General features: G+C 47.0%; 1 protein-coding gene across 2 annotated transcripts in view; it reads right to left on the reverse strand.

Moving 5' to 3' along the window:
• Window positions 1-330: 330 nt before the first annotated feature.
• The window catches only part of PTDSS1 (phosphatidylserine synthase 1), a 65,222-nt gene continuing 44,776 nt past the window's right edge, over window positions 331-20,776 (reverse strand). The window contains exons 10-13 of one of the 2 annotated variants that reach the window (XM_045454151.1): window positions 13,500-13,599; window positions 4,498-4,566; window positions 3,693-3,762; window positions 331-1,435 (exon numbers count right to left, since the gene is read on the reverse strand). In XM_045454151.1, coding sequence (XP_045310107.1) covers window positions 1,326-1,435; window positions 3,693-3,762; window positions 4,498-4,566; window positions 13,500-13,599 — 349 coding nt within the window. In that variant the 3' untranslated portion in view covers window positions 331-1,325. Of the gene's footprint in view, window positions 1,436-3,692; window positions 3,763-4,497; window positions 4,567-6,996; window positions 9,015-13,499; window positions 13,600-20,776 lie in introns of those variants that run through there. The other variant, XM_045454152.1, reaches the window with a different exon arrangement.

The following is a 20,776-nucleotide window of genomic DNA, read 5'->3' on the forward strand; positions in this document are numbered from 1 at the left end:
TTGGGCAAGTTTAGATCCATAAGCCAATCGGCTGAGCGCCGATCACTTGGTAGGGAGAAAAATCCAACTTGGTTGATGTAACCATTACCATGTGAAAACACAATGACTATCTTGTTCATTTCCCACTGATTACTTTGGGAGCTCAGGAAATGTAACATGTATCTGTAAGTCCTCTACAATACATATTTTTCTTCTTTTCTCTTTTCACTATATAAACACACATACACATTCATATTATCCTTAAAGTCACTTGAAAAACACAGCAATTGCTTACAAGTGGTGAAAAATACCAATAGGATGCAAAGAAACAAGCATTCTTAGAGACTGATCTTTGATGGGCTTTAACGTGTATTATTTTATTTAAAACAGGGATCCATCAGAGGTGGTGAACTACCAGGGTAAATGTTCTAGAGCATGGCACACAGATGAAAGGTAATACTCACCAGCACCTCACATGGGACTAAAAGACAAGGTCAGCAACACACCATGGAAGGAAAACAAATAAAATGTAAAAGGCACCTGGCTGGGAGAGAAGCTGCGATGTGCACCGCCTCTCAAGCAGGCTCACTTCTGTGCACTGTGGATAACTCTGGACAAATGACATTCAGAACAAACAAAAAAGGTTCTGATCTGAAGCCCAGGATCCTATGTAGGTAGCCAGTCTTTCCTCAGACTGGTTTACACCACTGTGTGGTTTCAGGTCCTAAAAGGGGGATGAGTTTGCCAGACAGTAACACAAATGCTCTCCCCATTTTCTTCTTTAGGAGAGAGAAGAGCTTTCCCCCAACTCAATTTCAGCAGTGGCTTCTGAAGGCTTTTAAGCATCCTAACTTAACGACAAATAAGATACCAACAATAAAAGACAGAAGAGTGGCCTGAACTTAAACCAATCAGTCAAATGGGAAAGGCAGATTTATAAAAATAAAAACTGGTCACCAGTGTTAACGTACCGTTAATGCCCTGTCTGAATGAAGGTGTTTCAACTAACTGCAACCACAATACACGCAAGCGGTGCTGCTCCGGGCAGCTGTGAGTGAGAGGCCGCCCTTCCTGCAGATGCTCCGTACAGCTACCAGTGACCGCACGCCAAGTGCTGAAGTCGGAGGAGACCCCGAACTGGCGAAGGATCCCAGGCACTGACCTGCCTCACGTGGCTGGGTCTGTGGGAAACAAGACTCACGCGCTCTCAAATAATGACCCCCAAGTCCCCTCTCCTCGTCCCAATGGCACCGCATGTCTGCCCTCCCGACAGGGAGGTCCAAGCCTTTCTGTCTCCCTCTCGGTTCTAGGCACTCTCTGGGACGTCTGCGATTAACCGGGCTCCTTCATTTCTTTCCAACTCCGTTGGTGACTTTTGACTTGGAATGTCGATTCCTTCTTCTGGAAGAGTGGCTTTCGTTGTTGCCCGGATGCTTGGGTGGGCTGTCTTCAGAACCTGGCCAAAGGAATGAGAACACGCTGTCACCCTGAGCGTGGGGTTTGCGGGCTTGCTCCTCAGATGGGCAGCTCGTCCCGCTCAGGCCGCCCTCTTCTGATACATGTGCTCCACCTAGTGGCCTCATGGATCCATGAAGGCAAGGCCCTGAAACCCCAGCCCGGAGCTAGTGCAGCAGCCGAGCCTGTGTATGCAAGGGGATGGCCCCACAGAGCTGGGGGCGTGGGGAGCAAGGGGATCCCGAAGAGTGTTTACACTCTCACTGTGTAAGGCGGATTGTGTTCATGGCAATGGGGTCTAGAAGTGAGGGTAAAAATGAAACCAAAGAACAAGGAGGAACAATTAAACCACATGGGTGTCGGGTCTACCCTCACAACCAAAGGATGCATCCCCTAGGTTTCCACACCTTGACCTGTTATACACCGGAGTTTCTACATCCCTAAATGAGAAATAATTCCTGACTTTATGAAAGTAAAGACATTACGGCCTCTCTCATTTGATCCAGAGAACACCTTTAAAACCTAGGCCGCTTCTGCCCATGACGGCTCTGGAGCCTCCCACAGAAGATGGCACACACCCTCAAGACTCTCACAGTTGGCAGTATTTGTCACACCATTATTTGTTTGCGACCTCAGAGAAAAACTTCCGTGTCAACCGGACGTTCCGTGTCAACCGGACGCTGAGCCACCAGCAGGCGTCAGGCAAGGTGGAGGGTGGGAGTGGGGGAGCAGGGAGAGGGTGGGTCTTCCGGGTAACCGTGTGTAAGGAAGGCCTGGGAGGTGAGCAAAACTTCCTGGCATTAGACTGGCTGTGCCTAAAGACTGAGCGTGTGGCCAACCTCTGGCCCAGCAGTCAAGCCAGAGAGTTCTCTGCTCCAGGGCTCAGATCCAGCCCCAGAGGAAATCTCCACCCAAGACGGCCATTCAAACAAACAAACAAACAAACAAAGAAAAAACTTCTCAGAATTTGGTCTTCATTGCAAAGGCCATTTGGCTTTGTCCAAGAGATTCTTTCACTGCTCTGAAGATTCTCTTTTTTAGTTTACTCTTTGTCTACCTTTCATTTATATCTCTACCACTGCTTGCTTCGTGTAGTCTTTTCAATGGAGAAGGGCCTGCAAGTGCCAAGAACGGATCTGTGAGGGCATGGTTCTGAAGGGCGGAACCCCAGGGAACCCCTCCGTCCACTTCTATCAGGGTTCCAACATAGGGCGCCTATCGACTCCTTGATTCAGGAGTCTCAAAAAGGGTGACTGGCAACTCAGCAGAGAGCATGCTAGCATTTTCCCCAGAAAGAGCTCTAAAAAGCTTGACCCCAAAAGAACTCAGGAAAGCAACTGCAACAGTAGTGCTTTCCTCTCCCTGGGCCCACGGTTTCTCCGGGCAATTCTGTGAGCTAAATTTCACCATCTCCAGTGTTCATAACTCTCTCCCCTCAGGCAGCCTTCCAATGGGCTCACGAGCATTGCCCAGAGATTACTGGCCAGTGGAGCCTCCTTGGTATCATTCCACAAGCCTTAATTCTTTAAAATACCCAGGTAGCCCCAAATCTTTCCAAAAGGCTCCTTGGAGAGGCCAACGGGAGATCCCCGGCTATACTACCAGAATTTTATTCTGGCCTGCCTCCTGAATAAATACGATGAAATCAACCCACCTCTTCTGAGAGCTCCTCCTCCCAGTGCACAATTCTTCCTAACCCTTTTCACTCAGGATGAAAGCCAAGAGGAAGAACATTCCCAATAGGGTGCTTGGGACGGTACGGGCCTCGCCTCGTTATGTTTTCCTGTGTCAGAAGAGGCAGAACCACATGGTGCCTCTTCTTTAGAAGCAAGTTTCTTGGGCAGATCCTGACAGCACTTTGCAGTTTTCATTAATAAGTAACAGACGACATGGGATAAGTAGACATGAGACCCTTCAGGACATACACTTATCACCATTCTGAGGATAAATCTTGATTCCAAATCTGCTCACTGGGCCTTGGGAGGAAGAAAACCCAGGAAAGTTGTTTGTTTAGTGTTTGTGTGTTTTTGAGTGAGTCAGAGAGAGAGAGAGAGAGAGAGAGAGAGAAGAGAGAGCGGGGGAGGGGCAGAGAGACTGAAGCAGGCTCCAGGCTCTGAGCTGTCAGCACAGAGCCCGATGTGGGGCTCGAATCCATGAACCTCAAGTATATGACCTGAGCCGAAGTCAGACACTCAACTGACTGAGCCACCCAGGCACCCAAGAACCCAGTCAAGTTTTAAGCAGTGAGGAAGAAATACCTTTTGTACCTTTCCCATGAGACCAGGAGATATCTGGACTGTAGGTGCCATCTTCACACTCGGAGTACGTCTAGAGAGAGAAGCAGACTTAGTGATGGAGTTTCAAGGACTCCCTGGGGCTGCAGGACAAGCAAGGGAGGTCACTCCGCCCCTGTACCACCAGCAAGTGACAGAACCTCCCCATTCGTAGGTTCCTTGGCTATAAAGCCATGACTGTCTTCCAGGTGATACAGAATCAATTGTCTAGAAAGAACCTTTACTTCCTCAGACTTAATACGAATTAAGTATGAATCGAGTATGAAAGCTATTATTTTACTTAAAAAGATATTATACTTTGCAAGACTGCTGTAGCATTTTAAGCTCGCTCACATCCCTTTTCTGCTTTAATCCTTGTATCCACTACACGGTGGGCAGGGTGGGCCATTTACAATGGGGGAGAGCCCCAGGCTGGGTCACAAAGAGGCCTGCGCAAAGTACAAGAGCCGGGACTAAAACCCAGCCTTTCAAAACCCAGTCCGGGGCTCTCCCGCAATTTTATTTTTAAGCAGATGCATAATTAGGTTTTAAGCCCCTTTATAAAAGGGAGGATAAAAACACTGACCTACTGAACAGGGCGCTCACAAGCAAGGACAGCAACCGATAGGGAACGGGTCCTGAACCGGTTACGTTTCTACAGCGGCAGGACTGAACCTGCGTGCTCACACAGTTGGCTACACCACATTCTCACAGGAATGTGCTTCCCTGCTAAAGCTCCAAGCAGGATGTGATTATTTTACAGAGACCATCTCTGCCCTTCCTTCCATACCTTTTCTCGGTGACCATAGTGCTCTGCGTACCAAACCATGCCGTACAGACACAGGAAGGTGGTGAAGGCCTGGCAGAGAAAACCAAGCATATTTCATAAAACAATGTTGCACCAAAAAAAAAAAAAAAAAAGAAATCCCATTTCCCAGACTTTCAGGGTCTCAACAGTAATGCACAGAGGACGGCTTGATGTGGTTCTACTGTCTCTCTGAGGACACTGGTTACAAAATGGCAGAGCTAGTAGGGTTGGGGAGAGCGTTCCCCCCACAGCTTTTGACAAGAGTTACGACCAGACCGTAATTACTACTCATGACGCTAATAATCAGAACGCAAGATCATTTTTAGATGTAGGATAAGGTGGGATGTATTTTCTGCAGTTTTGCAGGTCTTCCTAGAGAGGATACATAGGATTGTATATGCTTTATTTCTGGTTCTCACGGCCCATCCTCTGCCCCCATCACTGGAAAGTTACAAGGACTCTCAGTTTGTGAGCTTCCGTGGGGAAGACGAGTTCTGAATGAAAAAGGAGCTTCATTCAGTCTGGGAGCACAGTGGCGCTGGAGGGCATTTAGGACCGAGGCCCACTGTGTCTGAGTGGGTGGCTCTGCACTGCTCTCTCACTGCTGTTTTGTCTCTGTGGCCCCACCCCAACCCCAGTTCTGGTTGCTTTTGTTTTTCTTCTGTAAGTACATAGGAAGTCAGAGAAAACAAAACCGCTCTGTAAACCCCTGAGTGAAATGAGAGGGGCATAACCCAGAGGCAGGGATAACCTCTACTTCCCCGAGACTCCCCACCCACCTTGCACCACACCCTAAATTATACTCCAATTTAAGCAAAGAATAGCATCTACAAGAGTCCGAAGTTTTAACATGTGCCAAAACACTGAAAATCCGGGAGAAGTTTCTGGGTGCCTTGCCAGAGCACTAAAGGAGAGAGGGAGGGTGTGCCTCAGCATTGTTAAGGACAGATGAACCTCCGCCAGGCCCTCCGGCCAGGCCTGACTTTCCCAACCGTAAATGAATCACCAAAACAAAACAAAATGACTGTCTGTCCCTCCAGTCTTTAGGATTCCTTGCCTTAGGAACTCACTGACACCAAAGCACTCTCCCTATCTGGTCTCTGGTTCTTCTCCTGCATTTCCTGTTGAGGCTGTCACCTTGAACCAACTACGTGAACAGTCGTGAAATCATGGTAGAACCTTCTCTTCTGGAATAATTTTAATTCTCTCCGAGAATCATAACTTTTTAATTTTTAAAAGTTTGTATTAATTTTGAGAGAGAGAGAGAGAGAGAGAGAGAGAGAGACAGAATATCCCAAGCAGGTTCCATGCTCAGCACAGAACCTGATGTGGGGCTCAATCCACAACCATGAGATCATGACCTGAGCCAAAATCAAGAGTCAGATACTTAACTGACTGAGCCACTCAGGCACCCCAAAACTAATTCCAGATCCAAAAGATATCATTCATTTCAACTCCTCTCATTTCACAGAAGGGGAATGAATGTTTGGAGAGGTGTCTATTCAAAGGCACACATTTAGTATGTGGCAAAACTGGAGCCTGAACACAGGTCTCTTGATTTTCCTGGATCCAAGTTTTAGGGATGGCTGTAGAGATAAACAAATACTGGTTTTAGGTCTACACATCTTTATATCTCTTTCCATCCATCCATCCATCCATCCATCCACTCACCCACCTCCGGAGAAAGAAAAGCATGCCGGGAACAGCCAGGACCAGCAGCATCCCTGTGCACAGCCCCCAGATGCAAGGGTGGAGCCGAGACTGCAGGCAAGGCAGGGCTGTGAACTCTCATCACTGCAGCGTGCAGTCTAGCTCTGGCCCCGTTCCTGTCAGTCAACATTTGTTAAGCGTCTGTTGGGTGTGCAGTGTCATCTTAAGTGCAGAAAGACAGGAGTATGAGTGCTCTGGCGGGCCTTCTCCTTCTAGGTCAGTGAAGTGGGAATGCCGGCATGGTGGAGACAGAACATGAAATATAAGGCCCACTGCTTCATTTTATTTTAAATCCATATGCAAATGGACATACATATGCAGATGAGGGATTTAAAGAAAAGGAAGCTCATATCCTCCCCCATCAAAAAATTAGGCAGCGGTAAAGCATAAGAGACTCTTAAAAACTGAGACCAAACTGAGGGTTGATGGGGGGTGGGAGGGAGGGGAGGGTGGGTGATGGGTATTGAGGAGGGCACCTGTTGGGATGAGCACTGGGTGTTGCATGGAAACCAATCTGACAATAAATTTCATATATTGAAAAAAAAAAATTAGGCAGCGGGGCGCCTGGGTGGCTCAGTCGGTTGAGTGTCTGGACTTTGGCTCAGGTCATGATCTCACAGTTCATGGGTTCGAGCCCCACATCGAGCTCTGTGCTGACAGCTCAGAGCCTGGAGCCTGCTTCGGATTCTGTGCCTCCCTCTCTCTCTGCCCCTCCCCTGCTTGTGCTCTCTCTCTCAAAAGGAGATAAACACTTAAAAAATTTTTTTTTAATTAGGCAATGAATGAATACATTAAGATTGTAAAGTGAAAGTAACTCCTACCCTTTAACATATTGTAGTACTTGCTCAGATTTCTAATATACACCACCATTAAAGGTACCATCTTCATGGCATGGAAAGAGTGGGGAAGACTAGAGCATTTGCAGTGTGTAAGCTTATGTACATGTTTGCTCCTTTACGAAGGGCAAAACAGACTGTCCTAGGTTTGAGGGAGTGGAGCGTGGGAGGCAGGTCCCACATCCCCAGAGCAGTCATCCAGGTGCGATGGAGGTGGGGAGGCTGGCAGGCAGCTGCTACTCCACAGGACGAAGGGGCGGTGAGTGCAGGGCTGCCCGTCATTGCGGATTCTGCCCACTGGAGGGCAGGAGTGCGGAGCTCTGCCTTCTCCAGCCCTGTCCCTGCGAGGACAGAATGAGCTTTGCAGCTTGCAGGCAGGCAAACACTGGCAGGTCAGGAGGGACAGGTGCTTATCATCACAATCGGCACACAAAGGGGCCGCTGTGGTTGCCAAATTTACCACTTCACCTGGGTACTTAGAGGCCCAGGTCACACTTGTCCCAGGAGACAAAAGCTTGTAATTTACGGGTTCGCAAGCACACCTGTGAAAACCTAGGCACGCATCCACTTAAAATGTCAGGGCCTGGATTTAAAATAGCAATTGTACAGATTTTGTTTAAAGAAAGAGAAGGAAAAAAAAAAAAGAGAAAGAAGAAAAATATGTGGGATGAGAGCCAAGGCAGCACACGACAGCGTCATGTGTGGTGGCAATGAGGGCGGAAGATCTCCCCTGGCTTCCAGTCAGAGTAATGAGCATGCCAATTGCCGATGACTGATCACACAACCGCGGAGGAGAAACTTAGCTAACCAGCATGCGGGAATCTCTGCTTCTGCATTAATCTCGAGGTCTGGAGATATTCTCTTACCAAGCAAGGGAAATAATTAGGGGCTTTGTTTCTCTGAGGAGTAAGGGAGGCATGGTCAAACCTAACTCTCCTACTGAATAATGTTCACCTCACTCCAATCTTGATGTTTAGTAAAGGCCATGAATATGGGCAGTGGAGACATCTAATTATCCCGGCCAATGGTCTCTTTTTGGGCCAGGTCCCCCTCCATGGCACTGATAATGCTCATTAGGGGATTCTGCTTCTTCAAAGGCCTGCTCTCCTGAGTCTGTTTCTCAGGCCTGGCCTCTTAAATGTGGCTGCTCCACAGACCATCCTCAGCCAGCTTCTCCTGCCCATGCGGTGTTCCCCTACCCGAATCCAGCGGCTCCCACCATGCCCTGTGCACCAGTGGCCCTCAACTCTTTCACCTCTATTGCTGACCAAGTCTTTCCAGTGTTACTGGACAGACTGGCATTTCCCACGATACGGGACACCTTCAGCTATTAGTTCTAAGGGTCCCTCAAATCCCAGCACTCCAACCCAATTCATCTCCTTTCACTCAACGGGCTTCTGTGATATCCCCCAATCTGTTACTACCACCAACACTGCCACCCAGTGGCACAAACTAGAAACCGTGGAGTCACTCACACTATCACAAGGGGGGTTGGCGTCCTGTTGAGCTGACCGTCTTGAACAGCTCTCAAATCCAGCCCTCTCTCTGCATCTTCCACGCCACCACCCTTGGGTAAGCCTCAGTTATTTCTTTCTGGGATCCTCAACCCCCTCAGACAGCACCTCTCCTCCCTCGGGACTCTCCCACCCATGCAGCGTTTCTCTGCGAACAGGTGTCTTCCCACTGAATTATTGTCTCTGGATCTCCAACTACAGACACATAGGGTCTTTCCTGAGCAGATGTCATGTCCCCTCCCCCCCTCACTCTCCTCACTCTCGTTCCCCAAACAGCTTGCCGTCTTCCTGAGAAGCTGGGCATGGGCAAAGCTGCATGTTTTCATACATGCCTGTCTCTCAGCCTGCCTGTACGTCTGTCTCCTGGTCTCTGCCTCTTGAACTCATTCCTTTATTCTCCATGTATTTGCCGAGTGAGTCCTATGCATCAGGGACCACACTAGAATCAGTGGGGACAAAAAGACAACAAAAACTTAGTCTTCGTGAGCAAGAAGTACAATGCTGGGGAGACAGATGTAAACACTGCAAGTTACATTACACTGAGGTTAGAACTCAATGAAATATGTACCAAGTGTGACTGGTCCCCCAAGGGGAGTTATCCAGGCCACCTGGCAGATCAGGATGCACTTCATGGAGGGTGTGAATTTAGTTTGATCTTGGCATAAGGGTCACTAGGTAGAAAAAGAAGGGAAAAGCACTCAGCCCAGGCAAAGAAGATGCCCTGGGTGAGGACAAGAGAAGTCTGGAAGGATGATTTGTTGAGGTGGCTACGTCCAGTTTGGGGTGGCCCAAGAAGAAAGTACAAGACGGCGGGTATGATGAATGCTCCAGATAATGACCGTCCTAAACACACTAGCAACATATTTCAGCTGGCAGGATGTGTGGTAGGGATCTTTCTTCCTTCTTGATGTTTCTTTCCACACAGACAGAGTTTTGCTGGTATAATACCCCTGCTCCTTTCCACCCCAGGGAGAACGAGTTCTCTCTTAACCAACTGGCAAATCTGAGATAAGGAAGCTGGACATTTCCCGTCTTCCTTGGGTGCAAGGCCACTTACACAACACAGGGAGGCCTGCTTCCTGGGGTGGGAGAGTGTCTCATTCGAGGGTTCACTGTTCACAAACCCCTTGTTGCCATGCATCTAAAGCTGAGATTGAAAAATGTGTATCCTCAGTGATAAAGATGCTATTCTGATCTCTACATCCTTCTTTCACCCTATCTTTTAACTATTCTGAACTGAAAAGTGTTGTATTATTGACTCCTCTACTCCCCCGACGGCAGGGAATGGTTCTGAGCAGGGAAAGAGATTCAGATATGAGTTCTAGAAGACAGCCTGGCAGCAGCGTAGGGAGTGGGTCTGAAGGGCAGAATGGGGAGGAACACGTATGTCCAGACAGTGGGAACAGAGAGGAGGGGACGGAGATGGGCTACATAGCTGGTTGGGATGGACAGAACCTGGCGACCTGCTGATTTCAAGAGTGACAGAGGAGAGGAAGCAGCCTGTAAGGTTTTCAGCTGGGAGAGCATCCGTGGCAACCCTTCAAAATCCTGCTCACATGTTACATCCAGGGAGCCCTCAGCAGCTCCCCGGCTCGTCTGGTGCTCTCTAGTGCCCGTTTAGCACTACGTTCACACCCTTCACAATGGTTATCACACATGAACATGATGAGATTGCGTGGACAATTCCCGTCTGGACTTGGACAGCCTTGGAAGGGGACACCTTTTGCAGGCGGGTGGGTGGGGGAACACAAACTCTCTTGTCAGACTATCTGGATGTAGGACCTGGCTCTGCCACCTACTACCTATGTGACCTTGAAGCCAGTTAGTGAACCTCTCTTTGCCTTTATTTCATCTATAAAAGAGGGCTAATAAAGTATCTCCCCTCAAAGCAACAATCAAACATGTAATTCATGAGAATTGCTTAGAAGAGAGCCTGGCATGTAGTGACCATTAATAAATCTTATCTTGACCATCATCTATCTTCGTGGGACCAGCATCGGGTGCAGTTTTGATGAACACTCAGTAAACGTTCTGTGAACAAATGACAGACTTACAGGGACCATGCCAGGGGAAGGAGAGACCAATAAGGAGACAAGAAGTGATTCGTGTCCTCAATGAAGTGACAATTACACAGGCACCAAGGCAAACCAAAAGTCACCAACATAAGGGAGCGTATGCTGAGTGTCAAATAAGTAAAATGGAGAAAAGTCTCAAGAACTGAGAGACTAGAGGAGCCCCTGCAGGGCAGGTGACCAGACAGGGCTTCTTGGACATGGCCTTGAGAAGACCCTTCTGGCCACGGACACCCCAGGGTGGGGTTGTATGCGGGTGTTGTGAGAACAGCCGCTGCCCATGTCCCAGGAGTCCCACCTGCCTCAGCCTCTCTGCGGTCCCCATGGCTCGGGCACCAGGAGAGGGCCACACCCACCTCTGCCTGCCCTCCACATTCGGTCACAATACTATTCATACACCTGAAGTGCATGTGCCAGAGAAAAGTGGGAGAGCACACAGTTAAAATCTCCGGCACATGTAAACACACTCCCCTAACCAATTCTTACATCTAGTTTCACTGGGCTGGAAAAAAACCACTCGAACGTTAATTCTGGACTGTAGGTACAAAGGAAATCATTATTCCCTTTTGCTGTTCAAGACAAAATGGGACAGAACAGGCTCAAGGTTCCCTGGTGCAGTTAAGATTTCTAACAAGTAACCCTAAAAATAGACGCCGTGAAAGGCAATAAAAAACACCTTAAAAACACAAAGTCTTGCCAAAAAAAAAAAAAAGTAGACCTGAATCTGATTAAGCCTCTAGATTCAGCTACTAATTTGCAGAAAATACAAAGGACAAAGAAATCTGTTAAATTACAGTACACTACAACATCAGTAAAATCCAGACTGTGGGAAAATCTATGGGACAAAGAGCTGGATCCTTCAACAAATAAATCGTGAAGGAGAGAGAGCCAGAGACAGAGGGAAAACTATACATTAAGAGACTTAAAGGGCACGCCAACCAATAGCAACAAGTGGATGTTGATTCAAATAGACTGTTCCAAAAATATATAATTTTAAAAAATATTAAAAGTCTGAACACTGATTAGATATTTAATAGTATTATAAAATTATTCTTTTTTAGATGTGATAACGGTATGGTCGTTGCATTAAACAAGAAACCATTCTTACCTTCTTTTAGAGATACATCCTGAAATATTAAAGGTGGATCTGTTCCAAAATAATTCAGCATGGGAATAGAGAGTAGGGAATACAAGGAAATAAGACTGTGCACGAGGTGAGCATTGTTGAAACTGGAGGATGGAGGGGTGCCTGGGTGGCTCAGTCAGTTTAGTGTCCGACTTCGGCTCAGGTCATGATCTCGCGGTTTGTGAGTTCAAGCCCCAAGTTGGGCTCTGTGCTGACAGCTCAGAGCCTGGAGCCTGCTTTGGATTCTGTGTCTCCCCCTACCTCTGCCCCTCCCCTGCTCATGCTCTGTCTCTTAATAATAAATAAACATTAAAAAAAAAAAAGAAACTGAAAGATAGATGGGTACATGTGGGGTCATCTACTCTACTTCCCCATATGTTTGAAATTTTCTATGATTACCAAGAAAACCCAAACTAATTTTCTGGACCAACCAAGTAAAAGTGAAAAATCTTAAGCTTAACATAAGAACTTCTGTCCAAAATAATAAAAAAAATTAAGAAGGGCAGACACAGAATGCTTAAGGTAGGTTAAGATCTTACTTATTTTTTTTTTTTTTAAGATTATTTATTTTAGAGAGAGAAAGGGAGAGAGAGAGAGAGAGAGAGAGAGAGAGAGAGAGAATCCCAAGCAGGTTCTGCACTGTCAGTGCAGAGCCTGACTCAGGGCTCTATCTCATGAACCGCGAGATCATGACCTGAGCCGAAAACACGAGTCAGACACCCAACCAACTGAGCCATGATTGAGCCCTACATTGGTGCAGAGCCTAATTGGGATTCTCTGTCTCCCTCTCTCTCTGCCCCTCCCCTGCTCGTTCTCTCTCTCTCTCTCAAAAAAAATAAATAGACATGAAAAAAATAAAGAAAGATGGGGCTCCTGGTTGGCTCAGTCAGTTAAGCGTCTGACTTCAGCTCACGTCATGATCGCAGTCCATGAGTTCGAGCCCCATGTCGGGCTCTGTGCTGACAGCTCAGAGCCTGGAGCCTGTTTCAGATTCTGTGTCTCCCTCTCTCTCTGACCTTCCCCCGTTCATGCTCTGTCTCTCTCTGTCTCAAAAATAAACAAACATTAAAAATTTTTTTTTTAAATAAAAAAAAAAAGAAAGAAAGAGAAAGAAAGAAAGAAAGAAAGAAAGAAAGAAAGAAAGAAAGAAAGAAAGGAAGGAAGAAAGATAGATAGATGACGGAAAAGTCCCAGGACAGTGGAGCTAGAGGCCCCCAAGGGCTCTTCCCTTCAGACAGGAAGGTCAGCTCATAGGGTTTGGCCCATTAAGTCAGCCTGTGGGGCAGAAACTGCATGGTCTGATTACCTTCAAGAACATCTCTCAAGACCTATAAACCACAGTCCATCATTTTGTCCATAAACACTTGTACAGCAATATGTAACACTGTAACACCCTTGCTCCTTCATGGAGGCCTGCATGTAGGTGAATTCTCACAAGTGAAATTTATGCATGTATGGTGTACCTGCTGAGGGCATTTGACCAGAACTTACCAAGGTGACCCGTTTTGGATGCTGGGTGGTCCCATGTATTTAATCTTGACCTTCAGACTAGTGGCCAATTTTGGGTGATTACAAGCAGAAGGTCCGGTCTATGAATTTCTAAAAAAACTAGGTGCACAAGAATGTTTGCTGTTGTTGCTGGTTTTTTTTAAAGAGACACCATGAGGAGTTTCACTAACACTTTTGGGTAAAAAAGTGATCTTTTTAAAAAAAAAAATAAACTTACCACACAAAGAAGCCAAAGCACAACATAGAGTATTTGGGTCTTAGAGAAGAGATCTTGTCCAAATTTTATGCACACAATAGCTTCCAGGAAACCAATGACCCTAGTTAGAACAAGAGGTTAAATATTAATTCGTCTTATCAGAGCATATACATTCTACATAAATATGCCTTATGCCATCATGACACACTGATAGCAGGTTCCCCACAAAGTGACACTTGTTCTCTTCCATTGCAATTTCTTCAGAAATAACATATATATTTATATTTAGTACTTAGCTTCTTTTACTGTTACTCACTTCTTCCCTCCTCCCAGAACAGAACCTCCACTCATACATTTTAATAGCTGCAAGCATCCAGATGAGTGCCTATCACGTTCGAGATGAACTGTCACCACCTCTGTTGGCACCCTCTCAAGTGACAGAGAACCTACTACCTTGGCAGGTGGGCTTATTCCGCCACTCAATTTCTTTAGCAGTGGGGAAGTTCTCCTTGTCTCAGGCTGGTATCTGCCTCCGCCTGCCCGTGGGTCCTAACTCTGCCCTCCTGTCCTACAGGGTGAGTCTGAGCCTTCCAAGCCAAGTTTTTCAGTAATTTGAAGGCAGCAATCACATTCCCTCCCAGACTTCCAAGCATTTCCAGGTTCAATATTCCCCATTCTGGATGACAATAAAGTAAGCCTTTATCCTCTAAAAATAAAAATGTTAAAAAACTACAACAACAACAACAACTTTGTTTTACTTTTTAATTAAAAGAGCAAAGAAAAACACCACTTTTATGTTCTGCACCTTCATTTATGAATATAAAAATCAAACCTTAAAATTAAAAACTCAGAAAACAACAGATGTTGGTGAGAATGTGGAAAAAGAGGAACACTTTTGCACTGCTGGTGGGAATGCAAACTGGCAGAGCTACTCTGGAGAACAGTATGGAGGTTCCTCAAAAAATTAAAAACAGGGGCACCTGGGTGGCTCCGTCAGTTAAGTGTCCGACTTCAGCTCAGGTCATGATCTCACGGTTTGTGACTTTGAGCCCCACGTAGGGCTCTGTGCTGACAGCTCAGAGCCTGGAGCCTGCTTCGGATTCTGTGTCTCCCTCTCTCTCTGCCCCCCATCCCCACTCATGCTCTATCTCTCTCTGTCTCTCAATAATAAATAAATGTTAAAAAAAATTTTTTTTAATTAAAAACAGAGCTACCTTATGACCCAGAAATTGTACTACTAGGTATCTATCCAAAGGATACAAAAATGCTCGTTCAAAGAGGCATGTGCACCCCAATGTTTACAGCAGCACTATCAACAATAGCCAAATTATGGAAAGAGCCCAAATGTCCATGGATTGATACGATATATATACACACAATGGAATATTACTTGGTAATCAAAAAGAACGAAATCTTGTCATTTGCAACAACACGGATGGAACTAGAATATATTATGCTAAGCAAAGTGAGTCAGTCAGAGAAAGACAAATATGATTTCACTCATATGTAGAATTTAAGAAACAAAACAGGTGAACATAGGAGAAGGGGAGGAAAAATAAGATAAAAACAGAAAGGGAGGTAAACCATGAGAGACTCTTAAATACAGAGAACAAACTGAGGGCAAGTTGCTGGAGGGTAGGTGGGAGGGGTGGGCTAAATGGGGGATGGACATTAAGGAGGTCACTTGTTGGGATGAGCACTGAGTGTTATATGTAAGTGATGAGTCACTAAATTCTACTCCTGAAACCATTATTACATTATATGTTAACTAACTTGGATTTAAATAAAATTTAAAAAAAGTTTAAAAAGATCAGGCTTTTATTAAGGTTCCAAGCTCGTAGTTAAGAACGGATGAGGTGAGCATGAGCTGGCCACGTGATCCCAAAGATGACCCAAGAATATTGATTTCAGACAACTCCACTTCAGGGGTTCCTTACTCCAGATGGAATCTGGTCAATCAGGGTTGGTGTAGTCGCACAGATATTCTCTCAAAAGGCAAGAAGGGGCCCAGAAGGTCCTTGGTCCTCCTACCCATGGGAAGACCCAAAGATCACTCCCAGCATCAAATGTACAGATGACTCTAAACAACTGAACACCCCAAATCTGAACCAAAGCAGAAAATCTCCTTAATTTATCTTTAGAGAGTTTGGGACTCTTTTCCCCTAGCCCCAACCAAACAATGTTTAGGAGTGGCTGGCCTGGATCTTTAAAGACCATCCCCAACCCACGCACCGCACCCCCCCCCCCCAACAAAGTACATGTGTGAGAAAGCATCATTCTAGCTGCAATACACAACAGGGTTTTAAGTGTAGGGCTGAGTGTCGCTAGAATCCTCAAGTCCGGGCTGTGAGCCCACACTAGATGGCAGCACAGTGCAAACTGGTGCCTGTGGAGGAGACTCAGAAAGAATATTTAGTTTAACTTTTGGCTGGGAATTCTTGAAGAACAGCAAATGCTCAGCCCAGAAAGCCAGTGTGCTTATCTGCTCTTAAGCCAGACTGAAATGTCACAGAGTTTCCTGTGAGATTTTGGGGTATTCAACTTGATCAACTCATCTTTCAAAAACACAGTAACTAGGGCCATGATTCTCAAACTTTTATGATCTGAGACCCACAGCAAGAAACACATTTTTTGTGAGCTAGTAGACACACACACACACACACACACACACACACACACCCCTGAAACAAAAGTTTTGCAAAACAATCTGTTCCTTTACTTCGACATTTTTTTGTATTCTATTTCACGTTAAGAAAATGCTGGCAGGACCCACTCAACTGACTTCACAATGACCTGAAGTTAAAGACCACAGAGCATTTCAGTCAGCAACTTTAGGGTTAGGATTTGCTCATCTGTGCTGAGGAAATCTTACGTAAGCTGCTGTCCATGTGCATGGACTTCTCAGTGAGAACGTGACCACTGAGCAAAGCAGGGTGGGGGGAAGTGAGGGGAAGGGGCATAGTTGAGTCACAGGGCAACGCGGGTCGTGAGGGCCACACTAGGGCTTGGCTTTTAGTCTGAGGGTGGGTTTTGAGCAAAAAGTTTTTTCACATGATTCAATTTACATTTTAATTTGCTCATTCTGGCGGCAGGAACAGGGAGCCTTCTAATCTAAGGAGGGGACCCAGGGAGTAGCTGCAGAGTTGTGAGAAGCAGTGGGAACTGGGATACATTAAACTCAGCAATCACATGGACCCTTTCACCACCAGTCATTGCCCCTCCGCCGGTATCCCTGGCCCCTGGAGGGAATCCCAATAAATAAAGTCCTTAAGGAAGGCTAACATCACTTTTGTATATGACCCAATGGCTGCCCCTTTAGGGCTGAGTCCAAAGGCTCAGGAGCACTGGGAGCCCATATTATCGAGCCTGTCACCTGCGAAAGCACAACCTCCTCACCAAGGGGGTGGGGGGCGCAAATTTAAATCTATCTGATCTTTACCAGACTGAACTAGGTGGCCAAACTGTGGTTTGGTGGAATTCAGTCGGGGCTGCTACTTTCTTAGATGCCTCCGCCCATCCTTATCCTTAATTAGCAAGGTGAGGCGATCCTGCCTGGGGACAAGGCTGGTCAGCTGACTGGGACCTTCTCAGCTTCCCAGCCCTGCGGAGCCTGCTCTTTCCAGACATGGTAGAAATAAAGATGACAGGAACGTGGGGTCCAGGGTAAGGAGCTCTTCAGTGAATGGGATAAGAATGTAAGCAGAGTCACTGCAGAAACTTGGGGCACAAAAGCACTAGGCTCCACATGTATAAACTGGGTGCCCGAGCCAACCCTGACAAGTGGAAAAAGTTTTCAGTTCGCCAATGCTTTTGGATTCTGAGAATGCCACGGCCTCCGTGCACCTCGCATATACTGCATATACTGCCCCATGGCTGTGCCAGAATACACTGCTGGGATGGCTCAGGGGGTGGGTGAGCCGCTCTGTCTGGCCAGCCAGGAGCTGACCCTCCAGCAGTGGAAATGAGACGTGCAAATCTGTGACACACCTACCGCACAGTCACACAGGCAGCCAGGAACTGCTCCTGCGGTTCAGGAGTCAGGCTCCGGTTCAGATTAGGGGGAGTAGACGCACCTTTGTAGAGACAGTCATAGATGGGCTAGGCTTTACCAGCTAGAAAAAAAAAGGTTCAACCGTGTTCCATGGAACTTTCTGACTTCCCAAGAACCCCAGGGGCAGGGTGGGGTGGTTGGGGACAGGGGCAAAAGGGTCCTCACCTTGACAGTTCTGCTCAACTGTTTCTTTCTTTTAAAGTTTATTTATTTATTTTGAGGGGAGGGAGGGGACAGAGAGTGAGAACCTGAGCGAGGGAGGGGGACAGAGAGAGGGGTGGAAAGAGAATCCCAAGCAGGCTCTGCACCATCAGTGCAGAGAGCCTGAGGTGGGACTCAAACCCACGAACCATAAGATCACAACCTGAGCCGAAATCAACAGTCAGACACTCAACTGACTAAGCCACCCAGGCTTAGTCAATTGTTTTGCTCTCTATTAGGATTTGGGGCAAGATGTCATTTGGGGAAAGGGATTCAACTGCTAAAAAAAACTTCTGTGCCTACCACCGAGGTTTGGGGCTAAGACTGGAGGGGTTTTTGAGGAAGGAAGCATGGGTGGTGGGATAAAGGAAGGACGGACTATCGATCGTGAGGAGGACAGGATGAAGGGGAAGACACGGGAAAAGGGAAACTAGAATGGGAAAACTACCCCAGCAGTGTGAGCACGGAGGGCACGACACAGAGGTGGGCAGATGGGGAGAGAGGTGAGGAGGACAGGAGGCTGTGAACAAAGGTCAACAGCAGGAAGGTGAGGGCTGTGCTGGGAAAAGGTCAGAGTGGGATGACACCTCCCACAGAAGTCTGTTCCCCTCGCATGCACCCTCCTCCTGGAAGGACCCTATGCCTCACAGCTGTTGTCTATCCTTCCGGGGGTAGGGGAGCACAGGGGGAAAAGCCTGGAAGAACAAGTACCATTGCAAGAAGCTGTGGAAAGGAGTGACGTGGAATGGACAGCCCGCAGAGGAAACCGAGAAGGAACAGTTTCAAGATGGCAGATGCCGCGGGGAAGACAGGGGAAATGCGGGTGGAGGAAGGGCCTGCTGACTTGGGACTGACCTTGGCGAGAACAGTGCAGCAGAGCACCGGAGACGTGAGGCTTATCATCAAAGGGGCACCAGTTGGGTTAGGACAACATGGAGCAAAGGACAGTTCTGAGAGTTAGGTGGACGTGGTCCTGGAGCCCCTGGGGAACAGTGGACTCTTACCCAACCCAGCCCTTGAACGCCCCACCCAAGTACTTTCAGGGGAAGGAAAAGTGATTACTCACTCCTGCTATGGCCAAAGCGTGGACACCTTCCTTCAGGGCCATGCGATCAAAATCCTTTCTTTATAAATCAGGCTACTTCCCTCTTGTTCAGAAACAGTTATGATGAGGGCAGAGTGGGGAGAAAGACGAAGATAAACATGGTATAAAGTGCTCCCCTGGGGAATCTGTTCATATCGGTCTGGGCCTAACACCCCCACAGAGCTGGAGTAGTGTAATGGGACTTTCTAAAGACAGAAGAGGCCAGCTTTTACACACTACTGCTTTCTCCTTGGTGGGGTTCCCATTCCCTAGCTGGATGGAGTCCCATCTCTCTGCTGGGCACGGCAGGTTTGAGTATAAAAAGCTTAAAAGCTCAGTTTTATGGTACAACTGTGGGAGACCACATTGTAAGTCCGTATTTACTTACATCACAAGTAATTAATACAAACCCTTTCAGGGTATAACATTTACAGAAAAGTGCTCTCTTCAGGAGAAAAAGATGGAATGGTGGGTCAGACACCTCAGGGGGTCCTGTTTGCCCTTTCCCTTCCCCCACCCACCTCCGCAAAGGCAAAAATTTGACTGTGGCTATGTGGGGCGCTCCTATTCCCCCACCTCTCCACACCTTGCTAAATGAAGCCTGAAATTGCTCCAAAACTAGTGAAAAGGAGCTATAAAACAGCTACTAGGAGACGGGAAAAAGACAAAATGAGGGTAACAGGGACGGGGCAGAAGAGGGGAGGTGGTGGCCTCCAAGGGGCAAACCTGCAGAGAGAAGACAGCTCGGGCCCCGTGTTTCCCTGCCGCTGGCTGACGAGAGGCGGCTCTTGCGTGTGTTCACACCGGTGCCCAGGCGGATGGCTGTGTGAGGTTTATGGACAGGAATGTTCTTTCCGGCATGGCCCGCCAGTTCTCAAGGTGCGTGTCCTGATACCACCATTCTGGGAGCTCGCAATTCTCGGAGAGCATACTCAATAAGCCAAATGATGTCTCCTTTGCATTTTACTTTACTTGAGCCCTTTTCAACAACATGTGACTTTCTGCAGCAGTGTTTTGTGCCGCTCCAGCCCCGTTTATCTTTGCCATTTCTCCCACCGCTAGGGATTGTATTTTTCGGCTGCCTGATTAGAAACCAACTTTGCTGCCACACTGCCACTTTCTCTGATCAGCATCTCCTTTTCCTCAACAGGTAAAACAGAGACAAGTCATGTGGAGCATACGTGCACTCACAGCAGAATAAGGCTTTGGCAAGGACTTCTGAGTCTGAAGAGGAAACTAAGTGTGGAAAGAAGGCATAGGCAGTGGAGGAGGGCTCAGACGCTCTGTGGATGAGGTGCGAGAACAACGCTTCCTGTCCTCCTTGGATGGGGCAGTAAGGAGAGCCCGTCTACCTCCTTTTTGTGACTACAACAGTGCGGTCGCATGGCCTTTGCTCTGTATATCGGAAATCTGGTAAACATGTAAATTCTCTCTCCTGCTAGATTACTAAACAATGGAAAGCCAACCCACGTTATCACCCCATAAGCTACTCTGGGTATGAAAATCAGCTTACATCACAGAATGTATGAGAAATACGGACAATGGCCCTTTGTGTTTTAGGTGGGAGGGGGAAGCCTGCCTACATCTTTAACTTGAGCAAGCCCTGAGAATCTGAAATGAGAGTTGACACACACCCACACAGGAAAATGTTTAGAAAGAGTAACATAGAAAGGTTAAGGACAGTGATCCCTGATGGGCTAACTTCTTTGGATGATCTTTAGTTTCTTCTTTTGCCACTTTTTCTCATCTAAACATATGAATTACCTTCTCACTGGGAAAAAAAAAAAAAAAAAAAAAGTTACTCTGCTTAAAAATCTGCTGAAAGTAGTAACTTCTTGCCTACTATGGGTATTCATTTTTATGTTGTCACACTCAATTTAGAACCTAAATTAGGTCTTGAGTCTAAGCTACCTCAGGGACTTAACTTCACACAGATGTGCTACACAACTACAGAACCTCGGC

The sequence above is a fragment of the Leopardus geoffroyi genome, chromosome C3 (genome assembly GCF_018350155.1).
Source record: "Leopardus geoffroyi isolate Oge1 chromosome C3, O.geoffroyi_Oge1_pat1.0, whole genome shotgun sequence".
Lineage (NCBI taxonomy): Eukaryota > Metazoa > Chordata > Mammalia > Carnivora > Felidae > Leopardus > Leopardus geoffroyi.